Source organism: Salmo salar, chromosome 10 (genome assembly GCF_965601325.2).
Source record: "Salmo salar chromosome 10, fSalSal1, whole genome shotgun sequence".
NCBI classification, from domain to species: Eukaryota; Metazoa; Chordata; class Actinopteri; order Salmoniformes; family Salmonidae; genus Salmo; species Salmo salar.
In genome coordinates, this window is record NC_138300.1 from 119,865,001 (window position 1) to 119,887,083 (window position 22,083).

Here is a 22,083-nt window from a genome sequence, read left to right on the forward strand (position 1 = left end):
GCTGATAAGTTTAAAACAAATGGCCATGATCTGCAAACGGACAAATGTATTCAAATGAGGTCAAAATGAGAGGACAACAAACCAACCAACCGTAAAATACAAACAAAACCAGTCAAGTGAAATTAAATAACTGCCAAAATGACAGAAACCAAATCAAAGGATACAAAACAAACAAACACAAATGTGGATGATTCACAAAGCAAGCTGAAGTAATATCAGATGTTTGATGATCAGCAGCAGAAAACACTGGATGGTCCTCATGATGAGGGAAATAAAACATGACCAAAAAAACACATCCACATTTATGACCAGCAAAATAATCAAAAAGGTCCACCAAAATGATATTGAAAAAAGGGAAATCTGAATGATTTACAAATCAAGCTGGTAAAGGAAAACAAAATGATGAGGAAAACTGAAAAGAATCCCAAAATATGTCCACCAAAATGTCCACCAAAATGTCCACCAAAAATGAGAGTGTAATAAATGAAGAGGGATCAGGCAACGATGAGGGATGACAGCACAGGGTTGAGTCAGAGGTCAACAGCTTACGCTGTGGGTTCCGTTCCTCTGGCCGGCCTTCCTGTCCCTGTCCTCTGGACACCGGTGTGGTGGCGGTGGGGGCGCCGGTCGCCCGCTGGAGGCAACACGAGAGGGGAGGGGGGGTACGGCAGGGCTGTTGGGCTCGTAGGCCTGGGGTAAGGGCGGCCTTGGGGGAGCTGAGAGGTCCTCCACCTCCTCCTAGAGATGTTATTTAACTTTTATTTATACAACATTGCTTTGAAAAGGAGCTTGTCTCAGTAAATGTGGCAGCAATAACATTTTTTAAGAGAATTAAGCTGCCTACCTGAACCTTTCTTTAAAATTACAACTTTATCTATACCCGGATGTACTCATTAGCCATTTTTCCATGAACTTTTTCCAGCGATATTTTTGTCGACAGTCAGAAAGTTTCCCCAGATAATAGATTTACTGCTGTGGTGCGTTTCCAGTCAACAGCTGGACGTTATGATGTCACACCTTTAAAAAAAATATGGATTTTTCACAAAAACTGTCGAATGCCGAATAATATGATGTGATTGAAGTGTTTCCTTGATCCATTTAGACAAACTGCGCATGAATAAATTGGCCAAAGCCTGTATGCCTTCCCACCTATATTTCATGTCTTAAGTAGCCCGCAAAAACCAGCATGGATAATACAAAGACTAAATATTTTTCATATTCTAATAATTATCACGGTCTGTTTCATGGAGACACTTACACTCCTGTATATCTGTAATCATTGGATGATAAAACTTGCATCCAGCCAATCAGAAAAGCAAGGAGATGCAATTCAGGCATTCTTGAAAGTCAGGACAATCTTTGTCCCGCAAATAAACATTATATTTTTTTAAGAGTTGAATAAATGGATTTTGCAAGCAGTTAGGCATTTAGAATGAAATGTGCAGCTTTACAGTTAGCCTACGTGATTACATCACGGAAATCAGCATTTATCCCCCCCCAAAAAAACATTGTTTCCATTATCATTTATCACAATAAAGACAAAAGACAAATCCACCCCTGTTGAACAAATGAAAAGCGGATCTTTACAACATGTCTCCTACAGCTGCGACATAGTTTTAGTTCTAATAAACCTGGAGCCCTGGAGCCCTGCCTGGTGACGACACCTGTTTATCACAAACTGATAAACAAACAAATCAAAGAGGAACAGAGACCCAACAGGAGTAGTTGACCCCATGAGCCCCGTGGTGCCAGTGGAGGCAGTGGCGTAAGGATACACACCCAAGGGGTGACTACTAGCCAACCTTGTTACAGACCGAGTCACAGTAGGGACGACAAGGTCAGTGACTACAACAGGGTAGAATTACATAGGGATTTACACAACCCTACACTAGCTGTTGAATATAACCAGCCACATACTGTACAACCAACGAGTCTAGTCGATGTGTGTGTGTGTGTGTGTGTGTGTGTGTGTGTGTGCGTATGTGTGTGTGTGTGTGTGTGTGTGTGTATGTGTGTATGTGTGTGTGTGTGTGTGTGTGTGTGTGTGTGTGTGTGTGTGTGTGTGTGTGTGTGTGTGTGTGTGTGTGTGTGTGTGTGCGTCTGCTAGCATTTGTCTGGTCCTCACCTCACTCTTGTGTTTGTTGGAGATGGGTGTGGAGCTGTAGTATCCCTCTGTGTCTGTGTGTCTCTGGGCCTTGTTCTTGTTGAGGGCCTCCATTACATCCTGGATCCTCCACAGCTCCTTCTGGATGTGGACATGCTGATGGCTGGGGGGCTCCGTCTGAACACACACAACAACACACACACACAGCTTGCAAATTAACAATGCAAATTGTACAGAGAGAGAGAGAGAGAGAGAGAGAGAGAGAGAGAGAGAGAGAGAGAGAGAGAGAGAGAGAGAGGAGAGAGAGAGAGAGAGAAAGAGAGAGAGAGAGAGAGAGAGAGAGAGAGAGAGAGAGAGAAGGGGTAAGATTTCCAGGCCCAGGGACATGTACTAGTCTGTGGCGACCTAAATACCAAAACTGGACAAGAACCCGACACCCTCAGCACACAGGGGGACAAACACCTACCTGGAGGTGACAGCATTCCCTCCCCCATATGCCCCCCAAGGCACAACTATGACAACATAACCAACAAAAACGGGTCACAACTCCTGCAGCTCTGTCGCACGCTGGGTACGTACATAGACAATGGTAGGCTTCGAGGGGACTCCTATGGTAGGTACACCTATAGCTCATCTCTTGGCACTAGTACTGTAGACTACTTTATCACTGACCTCAACCCAGTCTCTCAAAGTGTTCACAGTCAGCAAACTGACAGCCCTGTCCGACCACAGTCTACATGAACAGAGCAATACTCAGTCATGAGGCATCAAAGCCAATGGAACTGAATAATCTTAATAAATGCTATAGATGGAAGGAAAGTAGTGTGGAATGAAAAAAAACAAGGCAAAGCAAAGCTGTCAAAGCAAAGGGTGACTACATTGAAGAATCTCAAAATATAAAATATATTTTGATTTGTTTAACACTTTTTTGGTTACTACATGATTCCATATGTGTTATTTCATAGTTTTGATGTCTTCACTATTATTCTACAATATAGAAAATAGTAAAAATAAAGAAAAACCCTGGAATGTGACGGTGTGTCCAACATTTTGACTGTAGACCTTCTGCACAGATTCTGCCAGACCTGGGCCCTGACAGTGAATCTCAGTAAGCACAAAATAATGATGTTCCAAAAACAGGTCCAGTTGCCAGGACCACAAATACAAATTCCATCGACAAACCGTTTCCCTAGAACACACAAAAAACAATACCTACCTCGGCCTAATCATCAGCACCACAGGTCACTTCCACAAAGCTGTGTATGATCTGAGAGACAAGGCAAGAAGGGCCTTCTATGCCATCAAAAGGAACATAAAATTTGACATACCAATTAGGATCTGGCTAAAAATACTTGAATCAGTTATAGAACCCATCGCCCTTTATGGTTGTGAGGTCTGGGGTCCGCTCACCAACCAAGAATTCATAAAAAGGGACAAACACCAAACTGAGACTGCATGTAGAATTCTGCAAAAATATCCTCCGTGTATAATGTAAAACACCAAATAATGCATGCAGAGCAGAATTAGGTTGATACCCACTAATGATCAAAATCCAGAAAAGAGACGTTACATTCTACCACCACCTAAAAGGAAGTGATTCCCAAACCTTCCATAACAAAGCCATCCCCTACAGAGAGATGAACCTGGAGAAGAGTTCCCTAAGCAAGCTGGTCCTGGGGCTCTGTTCACAAACACAAACACACCCCACAGAGCCCCAGGACAGCAACACAATTAGACCCAACCAAATCATGAGAAAACAAAAGAGATAATTACTTGACACATTGGAAAGAATTAACAAAAAAACAGAGCAAACTAGAATGCTATTTGGCCCTAAACAGAGAGTACACAGTGGCAGAATACCTGACCACTGTGACTGACCCAAACTTAAGGAAAGCTTTGACTATGTACAGACTCAGTGAGCATAGCCTTGCTATTGAGAAAGGCCACCGTAGGCAGACCTGGCTCTCAAGAGAAGACAGGCTATGTGCACACTGCCCACAAAATGAGGTGGAAACTGAGCTGCACTTCCTAACCTCCTGCCAAATATATGACCATATTAGAGACACATATTTCCCTCAGATTACACAGATCCACAAAGAATTTGAAAACAAACCCGATTTTGATAAACTCCCATATCTACTGGGTGAAATACCACAGTGTGCCATCACAGCAGCAAGATGTGTGACCTGTTGCCCCAAGAAAAGGTCAACCAGTGAAGAACAAACACCATTGTAAATACAACCCATATTTATGTTTATTTATTTTCCTTTTTGTACTTTAACCATTTGTACATCGTTACAACACTCTATATAGACATAATATGACATTTGTAATGTCTTTATTCTTTTGGAACTTCTGTGAGTGTAATGTTTACTGTTAATTTTTATTGTTTATTTAACTTTTGTTAATTTTCTATTTCACTAGCTTTGGCAATGTTAACATATGTTTCCCATGCCAATAAAGCCCCTTGAATTGAATTGAGAGAGAAAGGTGAGCAGTGAGCTCTTATCTATCTCAGAGAATCCTTCCATTAGGCCTGTGGCTGAGAGATAAGGGAAAAGAGAAGCAGACAATAAGACACACTCTGCTGATGACAGGCTTGTGTGTGTGTGTGTGTGTGTGTGTGTGTGTGTGTGTGTGTGTGTGTGTGTGTGTGTGTGTGTGTGTGTGTGTGTGTATGTGTGTATGAAGGGCATAGAGGCTGAGGCTGCCATCTTACATCTCTCTCACATCTCTTTGAGGCCACATTAATGAATCTGGGCTCTGACTGAGGAATACATTAATCCAGAATGATGGGAAGGAGATGGATTGTTTTCTGTCTAAATGAAAAGACAATGTTATAAGAGAGAACAATAGGGAGATATTAAAGAGAGAGAGAGATAAAAGAGAGAGAGAGAGAGCGACAGAGAGAGAGAGAGAGACAAAGATAGACAGAGAGAGAGGCAGAGAGACAGAGAGAGGCAGAGAGACAGAGAGAGAGAGACACATACAGAGAGAGAGAGAGAGAGATAGAGACAGATAAAAGAGCACGAGAGAAAGAGATCAAGATCCCTTTAATGGTAAATTACACACGTTCCAACGAAAATGTTACTTTCAAGAGTAATATAAAAGCGAGAACGAGAGAGATGTGGGGAAAGAAAACACACATCCCTCAGATGTGATTAGTTGCTGCCCTTCTCAGAATGTGGTTATCAATCACCTGGGTGCCTTTCAGCTCTATTTCCCCACTGATGTTATTACACCTCCGTCAGCTGGATGGATGGATGGATGGATGGATGGGAGTATTAATATTTCTCGATGGCTACACGTCTGACACTAACAAAGTCACACAGGGTGTTCCCCAGGGCTCGGTGCTGGGACCCCTATTCTTCATCAACGACATACTCCCACAGAGTAAGGCAGAGTAAGGTGGGGGTTGTTGTGGTTTACCTGAGGGCTCCCCAGGGCCTCTAGCTGCTCCAGCAGGTTGTTCTTGGCCAATGAGACGTCTCCCTCCAGCTTCTCATACTCCCTCCACGACCGCTCCAACTCCTGGTGTTAGGGGAAGAGAGTTCACTAACTCTCCTCTCTGGTAAGATTTCAGTGTGTTTGTATCTGCGTGTAGAGTGGATATATGTATTAACTCACAGTGTTGACTCGTGCCAGTTCTCTACAGGTGCTGAGCAGGCCACTTTGCAGCACGTCTCTCTGCTGGATAACACTGTGTACGGCTGCTGGGTTACCAGCACTCATCTCTATCTCCTGACTGGCCGACAGCAGGGCCGTCTCCAGGGTGTGCTGTAGACGGGACCACCGTTACATATTAGAAAAGTTCCCTTCAGCACTGGAACACAGTGTCATTATAAACATGACATCTCGTATCTCTGGATGTCAAGTGTCAAGGCAGTGTAAATTGTCCATGTCATTTTCCAACACTTACGATAGGTGTCATGACATGTTGTCAGAAATCACCAAGTAGCCAAAGTTTTATGACAGCTACATATTGGGCCCACTTGTTGTGTTGAATGCAGTACGTGGTGAATAGATACTGCCAGACAACAACATGGTGAAGACAGACCCTTTACCTTCTCTCTGTGTAGCTGCTGGAGCTTGTCCTCGCGTATCCTCACAACCTTGTCCTGTTCACACAACCTGCTCAGCTTGGCCTGAGGAGAAACATCATTATGGGTCATTAGATCAGATAGCCAAGGTTATCCTTCTAGAGACAACAACACGGGTCATCTTTCTAGAGACAACAACACGGGTCATCTTTCTAGAGACAACAACACGGGTCATCTTTCTAGAGACAACAACACGGGTCATCTTTCTAGAGACAACAACACGGGTCATCTTTCTAGAGACAACAACACGGGTCATCTTTCTAGAGACAACAACACGGGTCATCTTTCTAGAGATCAGACAACCCGGGATCATCCTTCTAGAGACAACAACACGGGTCATCTTTCTAGAGATCAGATAACCCAGGATAACCTTCTAGAGACAACAACACGGGTTATCCTTCGAGAGACAACAACACGGGTTATCTTTCTAGAGACAACAAACACGGGTCATCTTTCTAGAGACAACAACACGGGTCATCCTTCTAGAGCCAACAAACACGTGTTATCCTTCTAGAGCCAACAACACGGGTTATCCTTCTAGAAGCCAACAACACGGGTTATCCTTCTAGAGACAACAACACGGGTTATCTTTCTAGAGACAACAACACGGGTTATCCTTCTAGAGACAACACGGGTTATCCTTCTAGAGCCAACAACACGGGTTATCCTTCTAGAGACAACAACACGTGTTATCCTTCTAGAGCCAACAACACGGGGGGAAGGTAGGAACACAGTGAACTATATAAAACGCTGTACCAGGTTTGTAGTAGTACAGCAGTACAGCAGTAGTATGTTGTGTCAGGACGTGTTGAACTTACATCAATATCAACCTCCTCCGGGCTGCACATGTAGGCGTGTTCCCTGTAGTCCTCTGGGCTCATCTGTAGGAAGGACAGTTGTTAGATGGACATAAAGACACAAACAGACACATAGCCTATAGGTAGAATCAGATCTAATGCAGCTTCATGACAATGCTCTGTTACTGTCCTGTATGGACTACTGCACCTGTAGTGCTTGTATTACTACACTGAACAAAAATATAAAACGCAACATGTAAAATGTTGGTCTCATGTTTCATGAGCTGAAAAAAAAAAAAATCCCAGAAATGTTCCATACGCACAACAACAAAAACATTTCTTCCTAATGTTGCTCACAAATTTGTTTACACCCGTTACTGAGCATTTCTCCTTTGCCAAGATAATCCATCCACCTGACAGGTGTGGCATATCAAGAAGCTGATTAAACAGCATAATCATTACACAGGTGCACCTTGTGCTTGGGACAATAAAAGGCCACTTTAAAATGTGCAGTTTTGTTACAACACAATGCCACAGATGTCTCAAGTTTGGGGGGGTGTGTGTAATCGGCATGCTGACCGCAGGAATGTCCACCAGAGCTGTTGCCGGAGAATGTAATGTTAATTTCTCTACCATAAGCTGCCTCCAATGGCGTTTTAGAGTATTTGGCAGTACGTCCAACCGCAGATCACGTGTAACCACGCCAGCCCAGGACCTCCACATCCACCTTCTTTCAACTGACTGATTTATTTATATGAACTGAACTGCCTAGTTAAATAAAGGTTAAATAAAACATTTTTAAACAATCTTTGAAATTGTTGCATGTTGCATTTATATTTTTGTTCAGCATAAGTGTACATTATTGTATTTCAATTGGTATCTTATGTCTGCCAGCAATAATAGCACCTTGTGGATAAATAAAGTTTATAGAATTGAACGGGTTCCAGCGGTTTGTCATTGTACTGTAGAAGTGTTTAAAAACATTCTATTCTTATTAACAAATAAAAGACATTCCAAAATGACACAATACATTATTTAACATTAATTTCTATTGGGCACAAAATAATGTGAAACACAACCAAAACAAACAACTAATGCATTCAACAAGTTTGTAGAGTCACACGTTTTATGTAGTCATTGCGTGCTAGGAATAAGGAACCAAATAGTAAACTTTTGACTACTTTATTCATAAAAATCTTTAGGCGTGTCAATAATTTTGTCAATAATTTTGACCTTTACCTTTTTGAGATAAAAATGTTAGTAGAAAATCTCTTTCTCTGAGCTACTGTATTAGTATAAAGTGATGCAATTTCCCTTTTTTCTCTCTCCATACAATATAGCTCAGAATTGGAAATATTTATTTTATACAGTCATTACTGCTCATCTTTGTCAATAATTTCAGGACGCCATTGTATGTGGTTCAGACCCCAGTGTTTGTCTAGTATCTGTAGTCCAGACCCCAGTGTTTGTCTAGTATCTGTAGTCCAGACCCCAGTGTTTGTCTAGTATCTGTAGTCCAGACCCCAGTGTTTGTCTAGTATCTGTAGACCAGACCCCAGTGTTTGTCTCGTATCTGTAGTCCAGACCCCAGTGTTTGTCTAGTATCTGTAGTCCAGACCCCAGTGTTTGTCTCGTATCTGTAGACCAGACCCCAGTGTTTGTCTAGTATCTGTAGTCTAGACCCCAGTGTTTGTCTAGTATCTGTAGACCAGACCCCAGTGTTTGTCTCGTATCTGTAGTCCAGACCCCAGTGTTTGTCTAGTATCTGTAGTCCAGACCCCAGTGTTTGTCTCGTATCTGTAGACCAGACCCCAGTGTTTGTCTAGTATCTGTAGTCCAGACCCCAGTGTTTGTCTAGTATCTGTAGTCCAGACCCCAGTGTTTGTCTAGTATCTGTAGACCAGACCCCAGTGTTTGTCTAGTATCTGTAGTCCAGACCCCAGTGTTTGTCTCGTATCTGTAGACCAGACCCCAGTGTTTGTCTAGTATCTGTAGTCCAGACCCCAGTGTTTGTCTAGTATCTGTAGACCAGACCCCAGTGTTTGTCTCGTATCTGTAGTCCAGACCCCAGTGTTTGTCTAGTATCTGTAGTCCAGACCCCAGTGTTTGTCTCGTATCTGTAGACCAGACCCCAGTGTTTGTCTAGTATCTGTAGTCCAGACCCCAGTGTTTGTCTAGTATCTGTAGTCCAGACCCCAGTGTTTGTCTAGTATCTGTAGACCAGACCCCAGTGTTTGTCTAGTATCTGTAGTCCAGACCCCAGTGTTTGTCTAGTATCTGTAGACCAGACCCCAGTGTTTGTCTAGTATCTGTAGTCCAGACCCCAGTGTTTGTCTAGTATCTGTAGTCCAGACCCCAGTGTTTGTCTAGTATCTGTAGTCCAGACCCCAGTGTTTGTCTAGTATCTGTAGTCCAGACCCCAGTGTTTGTCTAGTATCTGTAGACCAGACCCCAGTGTTTGTCTCGTATCTGTAGTCCAGACCCCAGTGTTTGTCTAGTATCTGTAGTCCAGACCCCAGTGTTTGTCTCGTATCTGTAGACCAGACCCCAGTGTTTGTCTAGTATCTGTAGTCCAGACCCCAGTGTTTGTCTAGTATCTGTAGACCAGACCCCAGTGTTTGTCTCGTATCTGTAGTCCAGACCCCAGTGTTTGTCTCGTATCTGTAGTCCAGACCCCAGTGTTTGTCTCGTATCTGTAGACCAGACCCCAGTGTTTGTCTAGTATCTGTAGTCCAGACCCCAGTGTTTGTCTAGTATCTGTAGTCCAGACCCCAGTGTTTGTCTCGTATCTGTAGACCAGACCCCAGTGTTTGTCTAGTATCTGTAGTCCAGACCCCAGTGTTTGTCTCGTATCTGTAGACCAGACCCCAGTGTTTGTCTAGTATCTGTAGTCCAGACCCCAGTGTTTGTCTAGTATCTGTAGACCAGACCCCAGTGTTTGTCTCGTATCTGTAGTCCAGACCCCAGTGTTTGTCTCGTATCTGTAGTCCAGACCCCAGTGTTTGTCTCGTATCTGTAGACCAGACCCCAGTGTTTGTCTAGTATCTGTAGTCCAGACCCCAGTGTTTGTCTAGTATCTGTAGTCCAGACCCCAGTGTTTGTCTAGTATCTGTAGACCAGACCCCAGTGTTTGTCTAGTATCTGTAGTCCAGACCCCAGTGTTTGTCTCGTATCTGTAGTCCAGACCCCAGTGTTTGTCTCGTATCTGTAGTCCAGACCCCAGTGTTTGTCTTGTATCTGTAGTCCAGACCCCAGTGTTTGTCTCGTATCTGTAGACCAGACCCCAGTGTTTGTCTAGTATCTGTAGACCAGACCCCAGTGTTTGTCTCGTATCTGTAGTCCAGACCCCAGTGTTTGTCTAGTATCTGTAGTCCAGACCCCAGTGTTTGTCTCGTATCTGTAGTCCAGACTCCAGTGTTTGTCTAGTATCTGTAGACCAGACCCCAGTGTTTGTCTAGTATCTGTAGTCCAGACCCCAGTGTTTGTCTAGTATCTGTAGTCCAGACCCCAGTGTTTGTCTAGTATCTGTAGTCCAGACCCCAGTGTTTGTCTAGTATCTGTAGTCCAGACCCCAGTGTTTGTCTAGTATCTGTAGTCCAGACCCCAGTGTTTGTCTAGTATCTGTAGTCCAGACCCCAGTGTTTGTCTAGTATCTGTAGTCCAGACCCCAGTGTTTGTCTAGTATCTGTAGTCCAGACCCCAGTGTTTTTATAAACAGGATTGGTTGACTTTTTCCCTTTCCTTTTAGCTCCTAGTAGAGTGAAGAGTCTCATCCTGAGTTTGGACTAAACAACAAGGGCAGGAAGAGGAAAGCGTTAGAGAGGTGTCCTGTCCCTCTTCTAATTAGTGTCAATACTACCACATATACTTCACAACCCATAATGCATTGTACTCAATATAATTCTACATCATTTCAACTGCATTGGATTCCATTCCGTACTAATCTTTCCAAAGAAAACGTAAGGTTCTTCCTTGCAGAACACATTAACATATCAGTCAGTCCAGAAGAACATCAATCTGTCTCCCTCTCTCTTCCACACACACAGTTTTCTGACAGCAAAACAGCACAGAGAAATCACGTAGACCAGGTGGTATGTTGGTGACATTCCACACGGAGCATGCAAAGCTTTCTGTAATCGCAGGGAGTTTTAGCATTGGAAGGGAGAGTCATGTCTCTGACAGTCAGGTGTGGTGGAGATGCAGCAGTCACCGTGCTGATACGCCAACAACATATGGGGACAGAGGGAGACAGCAGCACTTTTACACCTTCTGAGGTGGTCACAAAAGTGGCAGAGAAGGGATGTCACACCACGCGTCAAACCATCATACAATCGTCACACAAAAACAAAACAGCATGAATGCATAGGCCACCTTACACTGTCGAAGGGAGCAAGTAAGGTGAGGTCTAAAATGACAAAATGGTATCAGTCCTAGATATCTCAGTTCATGATATCAACAGAACCACAATGACTAAGTGATTTCAGATACTTCATTTTTAAAGTGGGAACATTCTCACTTCTCATAAAGAGACTGGTGGAAACACAGTTGTGCTGTTGGCCTAAGACACGGGTAACATAAAGCTGTGTCACACCAATTACAGTCCCCGGGGCAACACAATACTGTGTCACACTAACTACAGTCCCCGGGCAACACAATACTGTGTCACACCAATTACAGTCCCCGGGCAACACAACACTGTGTCACACCAATTAGCGTCCCCCAGCAGGGGCAACACTGGCAACAACACTTTGTTACACCAATTAGAGTCCCCTAGCTAGACATGTCGGTCAGTACTTAAAGAGGGTAGCAAATGAAAAAGGAATTTTGCACGAGGGTTCCAGAATTCACACTATCCCCTTTAAGCTCCAGGACCCCTGCTTCAAAAACACAAGACTGCAGTACTAACTACAACTCAGGTTAGAAATGTATTAATAGGCTATACAACTTCCCAACATCCAAGTCTCTTTAACTTTCGTAGACAGCAGAGAGTAAGGGAACACACACACACACACACACACACACACACACACACACACACACTCGACAGTGAGGAGGGGTTACTCAGACAGTGAAACACAGTACACATCATACAGTACTACTGTATATAAGCCATGCCTACATTGGTGGTATGACTTTCCAACCAATAGAGGAGACAGTAGAGTAAAAGCTGAATGAACAACAAGTGCTACATTAACAGTAACACAAACACTACAGGAAAGAGATATTGTGAACGCCATGAGGGACTTGCAGGTTGCAAGACGGACCAAAAAAAACAACTGAAGTGGATGGCGATTAAAGAAAGCAACACTCAGCCAGCAGCGTTGGCTGGCCAAGACCTTACTCTGACGTGGTGCTGGTACAGCTGAGGCCTGGGGGCTGACTTCTCTATCAACGTGTGAATCATCATGATTAAAGGCTGATTTTCCTTCACCTAGTAGTTCAGTGTGGAGGAGAGGAGGAGGAGCAATACGGGAAGTCAGATTATAGCAGAGCAACACTCACTGACTGACAATGATGCTGCTAGCTGCGCTTTTCTCTATACGACAGACCACACACACACACACACACACACACACACACACACACACACACACACACACACACACACACACACACACACACACACACACACACAAAAAGATGACAAAATTAATAGAAACTAATAGATACTAGATTACAGACACACTGTCATCCAAAATGTCACACGACATGGGAAATCACCCAAAGACACACACACACACACACACACACACACACACACACACAGGCTAGTTTTCACTGCAGACTTTCAAACTTCAAAACTTTTCAAAAAGTCAACCTACATGAGACGACATCTTGAACGCAGCGAGGAAAAATCAGAACGTTTAGACAGGTATAAACATCCAGAAAAACACACAGACAGACAGACAGCAAGTCTGAAACGTGGCAGATAGATCAGTCCAATACCCCACCTGGTTGTCCAGATACATGAGGTTTCTTTGTAGGTGATGAGACAGAAAGTCGTTCTAGCGTCGGTCAGCAGTTCAGAGGAAACAGAGAAGAGAAAGGAATGAGAGAAGGGAAAGGAATGAGAGAAGAGAAAGGAATGAGAGAAGAGAAAGGAATGAGAGAAGGGAAAGGAATGAGAGAAGAGAAAGGAATGAGAGAAGAGAAAGGAATGAGAGAAGAGAAAGGAATGAGGGAAGAGAAAGGAATGAGAGAAGAGAAAGGAATGAGAGAAGAGAAAGGAATGAGAGAAGGGAAAGGAATGAGAGAAGAGAAAGGAATGAGAGAAGAGAAAGGAATGAGAGAAGAGAAAGGAATGAGAGAAGAGAAAGGAATGAGAGAAGGGAAAGGAATGAGAGAAGGGAAAGGAATGAGAGAAGAGAAAGGAATGAGAGAAGGGAAAGGAATGAGAGAAGAGAAAGGAATGAGAGAAGAGAAAGGAATGAGAGAAGGGAAAGGAATGAGAGAAGGGAAAGGAATGAGAGAAGGGAAAGGAATGAGAGAAGGGAAAGGAATGAGAGAAGAGAAAGGAATGAGAGAAGAGAAAGGAATGAGAGAAGGGAAAGGAATGAGAGAAGAGAAAGGAATGAGAGAAGAGAAAGGAATGAGAGAAGAGAAAGGAATGAGAGAAGAGAAAGGAATGAGAGAAGGGAAAGGAATGAGAGAAGAGAAAGGAATGAGAGAAGAGAAAGGAATGAGAGAAGAGAAAGGAATGAGAGAAGAGAAAGGAATGAGAGAAGAGAAAGGAATGAGAGAAGGGAAAGGAATGAGAGAAGGGAAAGGAATGAGAGAAGAGAAAGGAATGAGAGAAGAGAAAGGAATGAGAGAAGAGAAAGGAATGAGAGAAGAGAAAGGAATGAGAGAAGAGAAAGGAATGAGAGAAGAGGATTTTGATTTGATTAGGATCCCCATTCGCAGACACCGATGGCGACAGTTAGTCTTACTGGGTTCCGACACATAACGAAAAAGACATTACAGACTTTACAATTTACATCCAGTACATGTAAAAACATGAACATGTAGTGTATGTGTGTGTATGTATCAGTTACACATACATGTCATTACATACACACAACAAGTAGGTCACATTAGATAGAAGAGGAGAGGAGAGGAAAGAGAGAAGAGGAGAGGAAAGAGAGAAGAGGAGAGGAAAGAGAGAAGAGGAGAGGAAAAAAGAGGAGAGGAAAGAGAGGAAAGAGAGAAGAGAGGAGGGGAAAGAGAGAAGAGCAGAGAGAGAAGACGAGAGGAAAGAGAGAAGAGGAGAGAAGAGAAGAAAAGAGAAGAGGAGAGAAGAGGAGAGGAGAGAGAAAAGGAGAGTGATCTAGGCAAATGACAGTTAGGCATTAGAAACAGGCAGACAGACAGAAAGAGAGACATGCAAAAAGAGAGACAGGAAAAAAAGAGAGGAAAAAAGAAAGACAGGCAGAGAAGAAGACAGGCAGAGAGGAAGACAGGCAGAGAGAGAGGCAGAGAGAGACAGGCAGAGAGAGAGGCAGAGAGGAAGACAGGCAGAGAGAGACAGGCAGAGAGGAAGACAGGCAGAGAGGAAGACAGGCAGAGAAGAAGACAGGCAGAGAGAGAGGCAGAGAGAGACAGGCAGAGAGGAAGACAGGCAGAGAGGAAGACAGGCAGAAAGACAGGCAGACAGCGAGACAGGCAGACAGCGAGACAGGCAGACAGCGAGACAGGCAGACAGCGAGACAGTCTGGACAAGACAATGTAAGGTAAATAGGTAAATTATAGACAGATGGATACAAGGATAAACTGTTGGAGATGAGAAGGGGAATGGGCGTAGATCAGAGCCTTGCACGGGCATGAACTTTACACCCGAGCCCTACCCATGCCCACAATGCTTAGACCCTACCCTACCCAGGCCCAAATGCTTCTGTCAAATTTAAGGCCCGGCCCTGCCCTGCCCGAAAGCATAAATAACTTCCTCCCTTAGTAAATCCATTAGCTGATCCTCTCTGTCTGTCACTGGCTCCCTGTGCCTAGCTCGCTCTGCATGCGCTCTGCTCATGGCAGCTCTGAACCTGTGAGTAACCATAGCAATGGCTCCGCTCAATGAAGAGACAGGAGAGCAGTTAGCTACTTTCCATCACCCTAAACTCAGACAACTCAACATTATTATGTTCTGTGAAATAATCTCTCCTGCGTTATATCTTTAGGTTGAAGGGCTTCTGACACCATGTTATGATCTCAGTCAGATATGACTGTACTGCAGCAGCAAAGCACGAGTAAATGACCAAGCTTCAAACTGTTACCCAAGTTACTGATGAGACTACAGACCCTACCGTACACTAGTTATTAATGAGACTACAGGCCCTACCGTACCCTAGTTATTAATGAGACTACAGACTCTACCGTACCCTAGTTATTAATGAGACCCTACCGTACCCTAGTTATTAATGAGACCCTACCGTACCCTAGTTATTAATGAGGCCCTACCGTACCCTAGTTATTAATGAGACTACAGGCCCTACCGTACCCTAGTTATTAATGAGACTACAGACCCTACCGTACCCTAGTTATTAATGAGACCCTACCGTACCCTAGTTATTAATGAGGCCCTACCGTACCCTAGTTATTAATGAGACTACAGGCCCTACCGTACCCTAGTTATTAATGAGACTACAGACCCTACCGTACCCTAGTTATTAATGAGGCCCTACCGTACCCTAGTTATTAATGAGACCCTACCGTACCCTAGTTATTAATGAGACTACAGACCCTACCGTACCCTAGTTATTAATGAGACCCTACCGTACCCTAGTTATTAATGAGACAACAGACCCTACCGTACCCTAGTTATTAATGAGACTACAGACCCTACCGTACCCTAGTTATTAATGAGACTACAGACCCTACCGTACCCTAGTTATTAATGAGACAACAGACCCTACCGTACCCTAGTTATTAATGAGGCCCTACCGTACCCTAGTTATTAATGAGACTACAGACCCTACCGTACCCTAGTTATTAATGAGACTACAGACCCTACCGTACCCTAGTTATTAATGAGACTACAGACCCTACCGTACCCTAGTTATTAATGAGACTACAGGCCCTACCGTACCCTAGTTATTAATGAGACTACAGACCCTACCGTACCCTAGTTATTAATGAGACAACAGACCCTACCGTACCCTAGTTATTAATGAGACAACAGACCCTACCGTACCCTAGTTATTAATGAGAGAACAGACCCTACCGTACCCTAGTTATTAATGAGGCCCTACCATACCCTAGTTATTAATGAGACAACATACCCTACCGTACCCTAGTTATTAATGAGACTACAGACCCTACCGTACCCTAGTTATTAATGAGACTACAGACCCTACCGTACCCTAGTTATTAATGAGACTACAGGCCCTACCGTACCCTAGTTATTAATGAGACTACAGACCCTACCGTACCCTAGTTATTAATGAGACCCTACCGTACCCTAGTTATTAATGAGACTACAGACCCTACCGTACCCTAGTTATTAATGAGACTACAGACCCTACCGTACCCTAGTTATTAATGAGACTACAGGCCCTACCGTACCCTAGTTATTAATGAGGCCCTACCGTACCCTAGTTATTAATGAGACTACAGACCCTACCGTACCCTAGTTATTAATGAGACTACAGGCCCTACCGTACCCTAGTTATTAATGAGGCCCTACCGTACCCTAGTTATTAATGAGACTACAGACCCTACCGTACCCTAGTTATTAATGAGACTACAGACCCTACCGTACCCTAGTTATTGATGAGACAACAGACCCTACCGTACCCTAGTTATTAATGAGACTACAGACCCTACCGTACCCTAGTTATTAATGAGACCCTACCGTACCCTAGTTATTAATGAGGCCCTACCGTACCCTAGTTATTAATGAGACTACAGACCCTACCGTACCCTAGTTATTAATGAGACTACAGGCCCTACCGTACCCTAGTTATTAATGAGACAACAGACCCTACCGTACCCTAGTTATTGATGAGACTACAGACCCTACCGTACACTAGTTATTAATGAGGCCCTACTGTACCCTAGTTATTAATGAGACTACAGACCCTACCGTACCCTAGTTATTAATGAGACAACAGACCCTACCGTACCCTAGTTATTAATGAGACCCTACCGTACCCTAGTTATTAATGAGACTACAGACCCTACCGTACCCTAGTTATTAATGAGACTACAGACCCTACCGTACCCTAGTTATTAATGAGACTACAGGCCCTACCGTACCCTAGTTATTAATGAGGCCCTACCGTACCCTAGTTATTAATGAGACTACAGACCCTACCGTACCCTAGTTATTAATGAGACTACAGACCCTACCGTACCCTAGTTATTAATAAGACAACAGACCCTACCGTACCCTAGTTATTAATGAGACAACAGACCCTACCGTACCCTAGTTATTAATGAGACAACATACCCTACCGTACCCTAGTTATTAATGAGATAACAGACCCTACCGTACCCTAGTTATTGATGAGACCCTACCGTACCCTAGTTATTGATGAGACAACAGACCCTACCGTACCCTAGTTATTAATGAGACTACAGGCCCTACCGTACCCTAGTTATTGATGAGACAACAGACCCTACCGTACCCTAGTTATTAATGAGACTACAGGCCCTACCGTACCCTAGTTATTAATGAGACCCTACCGTACCCTAGTTATTAATGAGGCCCTACCGTACCCTAGTTATTAATGACTACAGACCCTACCGTACCCTAGTTATTAATGAGACAACAGACCCTACCGTACCCTAGTTATTAATGAGGCCCTACCGTACCCTAGTTATTAATGAGACTACAGGCCCTACCGTACCCTAGTTATTAATGAGACAACAGACCCTACCGTACCCTAGTTATTAATGAGACTACAGACCCTACCGTACCCTAGTTATTAATGAGGCCCTACCGTACCCTAGTTATTAATGAGACTACAGGCCCTACCGTACCCTAGTTATTAATGAGACAACAGACCCTACCGTACCCTAGTTATTAATGAGACTACAGACCCTACCGTACCCTAGTTATTAATGAGACAACAGACCCTACCGTACCCTAGTTATTAATGAGACTACAGACCCTACCGTACCCTAGTTATTAATGAGACTACAGACCCTACCGTACCCTAGTTATTAATGAGGCCCTACCGTACCCTAGTTATTAATGAGACAACAGACCCTACCGTACCCTAGTTATTAATGAGACTACAGACCCTACCGTACCCTAGTTATTAATGAGACTACAGGCCCTACCGTACCCTAGTTATTGATGAGACTACAGACCCTACCGTACCCTAGTTATTAATGAGGCCCTACCGTACCCTAGTTATTAATGAGACTACAGGCCCTACCGTACCCTAGTTATTAATGAGACTACAGACCCTACCGTACCCTAGTTATTAATGAGACTACAGACCCTACCGTACCCTAGTTATTAATGAGACAACAGACCCTACCGTACCCTAGTTATTAATGAGACTACAGACCCTACCGTACCCTAGTTATTAATGAGACTACAGACCCTACCGTACCCTAGTTCTTAATGAGGCCCTACCGTACCCTAGTTATTAATGAGACTACAGACCCTACCGTACCCTAGTTCTTAATGAGGCCCTACCGTACCCTAGTTATTAATGAGACTACAGACCCTACCGTACCCTAGTTATTAATGAGACAACAGACCCTACCGTACCCTAGTTATTAATGAGACAACAGACCCTACCGTACCCTAGTTATTAATGAGACAACAGACCCTACCGTACCCTAGTTATTAATGAGACTAGACCCTACCGTACCCTAGTTATTAATGAGACAACAGACCCTACCGTACCCTAGTTATTAATGAGACTACAGACCCTACCGTACCCTAGTTATTAATGAGACTACAGGCCCTACCGTACCCTAGTTATTAATGAGACAACATACCCTACCGTACCCTAGTTATTAATGAGACTACAGACCCTACCGTACCCTAGTTATTAATGAGACTACAGACCCTACCGTACCCTAGTTATTAATGAGACTACAGACCCTACCGTACCCTAGTTATTAATGAGACTACAGACCCTACCGTACCCTAGTTATTAATGAGACAACAGACCCTACCGTACCCTAGTTATTAATGAGACAACATACCCTACCGTACCCTAGTTATTAATGAGACTACAGACCCTACCGTACCCTAGTTATTAATGAGACTACAGACCCTACCGTACCCTAGTTATTAATGAGACTACAGGCCCTACCGTACCCTAGTTATTAATGAGACAACATACCCTACCGTACCCTAGTTATTAATGAGACTACAGGCCCTACCGTACCCTAGTTATTAATGAGACAACAGACCCTACCGTACCCTAGTTATTAATGAGACTACAGGCCCTACCGTACCCTAGTTATTGATGAGACAACAGACCCTACCGTACCCTAGTTATTGATGAGACAACAGACCCTACCGTACCCTAGTTATTGATGAGACAACAGACCCTACCCGGTCCTAACCCAGCTCGGGTCGGGTAGCAGAACTGTAGCGTTGATGGAGGACAGGAAACATCACCTCTTTTCCTCAGTGAGTTACTGCGTCATCACACCACCACTGACTGTGTGAATTCTATGAATATGTCACAACATTGAGTTTTAACATTATTCATGCAGCAGTGTTACTATTAAAGCCTTCAACACTTACAAACCATTTCCCCATTTCAAGTGTGGGTGCCCTACATCACTCAAATCCTTGTCTGACATCTGAAATGACCCAGCCAGTTAAGCCTGCTCAGCCCTCCCACACGGTAAGATCACCAAGTAGTTGGAGCTTCTCATTTCCTGGGGCAACATCTGTTCACTTTCTTTTCAGGAAGTAAGCTAGTACATCCACTGTGTGTCTGTGTCCTACACTACTACAATAAACAACACAGTCATCACCGAAAATGTCAGCAACAGTGATTCAACGGTTAACAGTTCAAACAGAGAAATGACCCCACCAAAAAAATAATGAATGACGCAAGTGGATGGAGAGTTGAAGACGGCGGCATGGCACACGACTAGACGACAAGACACAGCAGCGACCTCAGTGGCCCTGACCTTTGGGTTGTGGCCACCATCGAGGTTTAGTTGCATAAGCTGTGCTACAGTGTGCTCCCGGACGCTGTTTAGGTCGGCCTGCTGCCGGCGAAGCTTTATCAGCAGCAAGGTTAGCTCCTCAGGCTGCAGGGGGAAGGAGGGGCAGAGGGACACCAAAGAGGAGGAGAGAGGAGGACAGGTGTGAGCAGAGAGAAGAAGAGAGAAGAAGAGAGAAGGAGAACTCAGAGGGAACAGGAGACACAGCCAGGCAGGACCAGGGTAAGATGACAGGTAAAGAGGGCAGGGGGGGCAACAAGGAGCAGAGGAGAGAAAGGATAGGTCAGGGGTCAGGAGAGCATGGGACAAAGGGACACGATGGAAGAGAGGAAGGGGGTATAGAAAAGGCAGAGGGAGAAGAAGTCGGGACCGGAGAAGAAGGGAACAGGCCAGAGAAACACCACAGACACACAGCAGGGAGGAGAGGAGGACAGACAGGAGGACAGGTTAGGACCACAGACACACAGCAGGGAGGAGAGGAGGACAGACAGGAGGACAGGTTAGGACCACAGACACACAGCAGGGAGGAGAGGAGGACAGACAGGAGGACAGGTTAGGACCACAGACATACAGCAGGGAGGAGAGGACAGACAGGAGGACAGGTTAGGACCACAGACACACAGCAGGGAGGAGAGGAGGACAGACAGGAGGACAGGTTAGGACCACAGACACACAGCAGGGAGGAGAGGACAGACAGGAGGACAGGTTAGGACCACAGACATACAGCAGGGAGGAGAGGACAGACAGGAGGACAGGTTAGGACCACAGACACACAGCAGGGAGGAGAGGAGGACAGACAGGAGGACAGGTTAGGACCACAGACATACAGCAGGGAGGAGAGGACAGACAGGAGGACAGGTTAGGACCACAGACACACAGCAGGGAGGAGAGGAGGACAGACAGGAGGACAGGTTAGGACCACAGACACACAGCAGGGAGGAGAGGACAGACAGGAGGACAGGTTAGGACCACAGACACACAGCAGGGAGGAGAGGACAGACAGGAGGACAGGTTAGGACCACAGACACACAGCAGGGAGGAGAGGACAGACAGGAGGACAGGTTGGGACCACAGTATAGGCAGGAGACAGTAGGAGGACAGACAAGAGGACAGGTTAGGACCAGACCAGAGTATAGGCAGGAGACAGTAGGAGGACATGTTAGGACCACAGTATAAGCAGGAGACAGTAGGAGGACAGACAAGAGGACACCAGCAGAGTAGGTGTAGAGTACTGGATCCCTGTGAGCTGAGAGGAAGGTCCCTGTAACACATCCACCGTGTCACACTAAGTCACCATGTACCCAAAATGGCGAGGGTAAAGAAATGACAGACATCGCAGCTATGGCTCAGTGAGCTGTGAACAACAGGGCTGATGTAGCAAGTGTTAGGGAGGCAATAGGAGTAAACACATGTTCAACCACACCACTTGGAACACTGATCTGAGTCCTGTCTAAACATGCCTCTACAGCTGTTCTCTTCTTGGAAGAGAAAGACAGGGGAGTGATTACAAAATGTTTTATTGTCTTTGGAATTAGCCCTATTAGACCAGATTGGAAAACTAAACAGTCTTTAACTGAAATTCCAGGGTGGTATTAATAGCCTATATTTAATAGAAGTGAACCTGACAGTGTATCGAGGCCAAGGGCAGGGTACAGTAGGCCAGATCAGGGGAGGGAGGAGGGGGAGGTGAACTAACCGTTTTTCCTTGCAGAGACTGGGCAGTGATGGTCTGGACAGGGATCCCTGCTGGCATGGACCTCCTGTCAGGCGGGTAGGCATACTGTAGGACACAGAGAGAGATGATCCTGTGGGGAAAGCTGAGGAAGGTGTTTGTGTGCCATATAACCTTGTTTCACATTAAACAAGAGGTTCCTGAAACTCTTTTCTAGAGAGTGAGCCGTGGGCCAAAAATAGATCCTTCTGGAAGCCTCTGGCCCACAGACCCCACTTTGAGCGGCGC

The 22,083-nt window shown here is 44.7% G+C and overlaps 1 protein-coding gene across 11 annotated transcripts in view; it reads right to left on the reverse strand.

Moving 5' to 3' along the window:
* The window catches only part of LOC106561741 (pleckstrin homology domain-containing family A member 5), a 260,488-nt gene that overhangs the window by 51,925 nt on the left and 186,480 nt on the right, over positions 1 to 22,083 (reverse strand). For 7 of the 11 annotated variants that reach the window (XM_082957433.1, XM_082957431.1, XM_082957432.1 and 4 more), the window contains 7 exons: positions 21,820 to 21,903; positions 7,023 to 7,085; positions 6,169 to 6,249; positions 5,732 to 5,881; positions 5,534 to 5,635; positions 2,126 to 2,281; positions 550 to 738 (listed from right to left, as the gene is read on the reverse strand). In XM_082957433.1, coding sequence (XP_082813559.1) covers positions 550 to 738; positions 2,126 to 2,281; positions 5,534 to 5,635; positions 5,732 to 5,881; positions 6,169 to 6,249; positions 7,023 to 7,085; positions 21,820 to 21,903 — 825 coding nt within the window. Of the gene's footprint in view, positions 1 to 549; positions 739 to 2,125; positions 2,282 to 5,533; positions 5,636 to 5,731; positions 5,882 to 6,168; positions 6,250 to 7,022; positions 7,086 to 12,348; positions 12,433 to 12,952; positions 13,007 to 20,087; positions 20,211 to 21,819; positions 21,904 to 22,083 lie in introns of all 11 variants that reach the window. The other 4 variants (XM_082957439.1, XM_045688525.2, XM_082957436.1 and 1 more) reach the window with 2 other exon arrangements.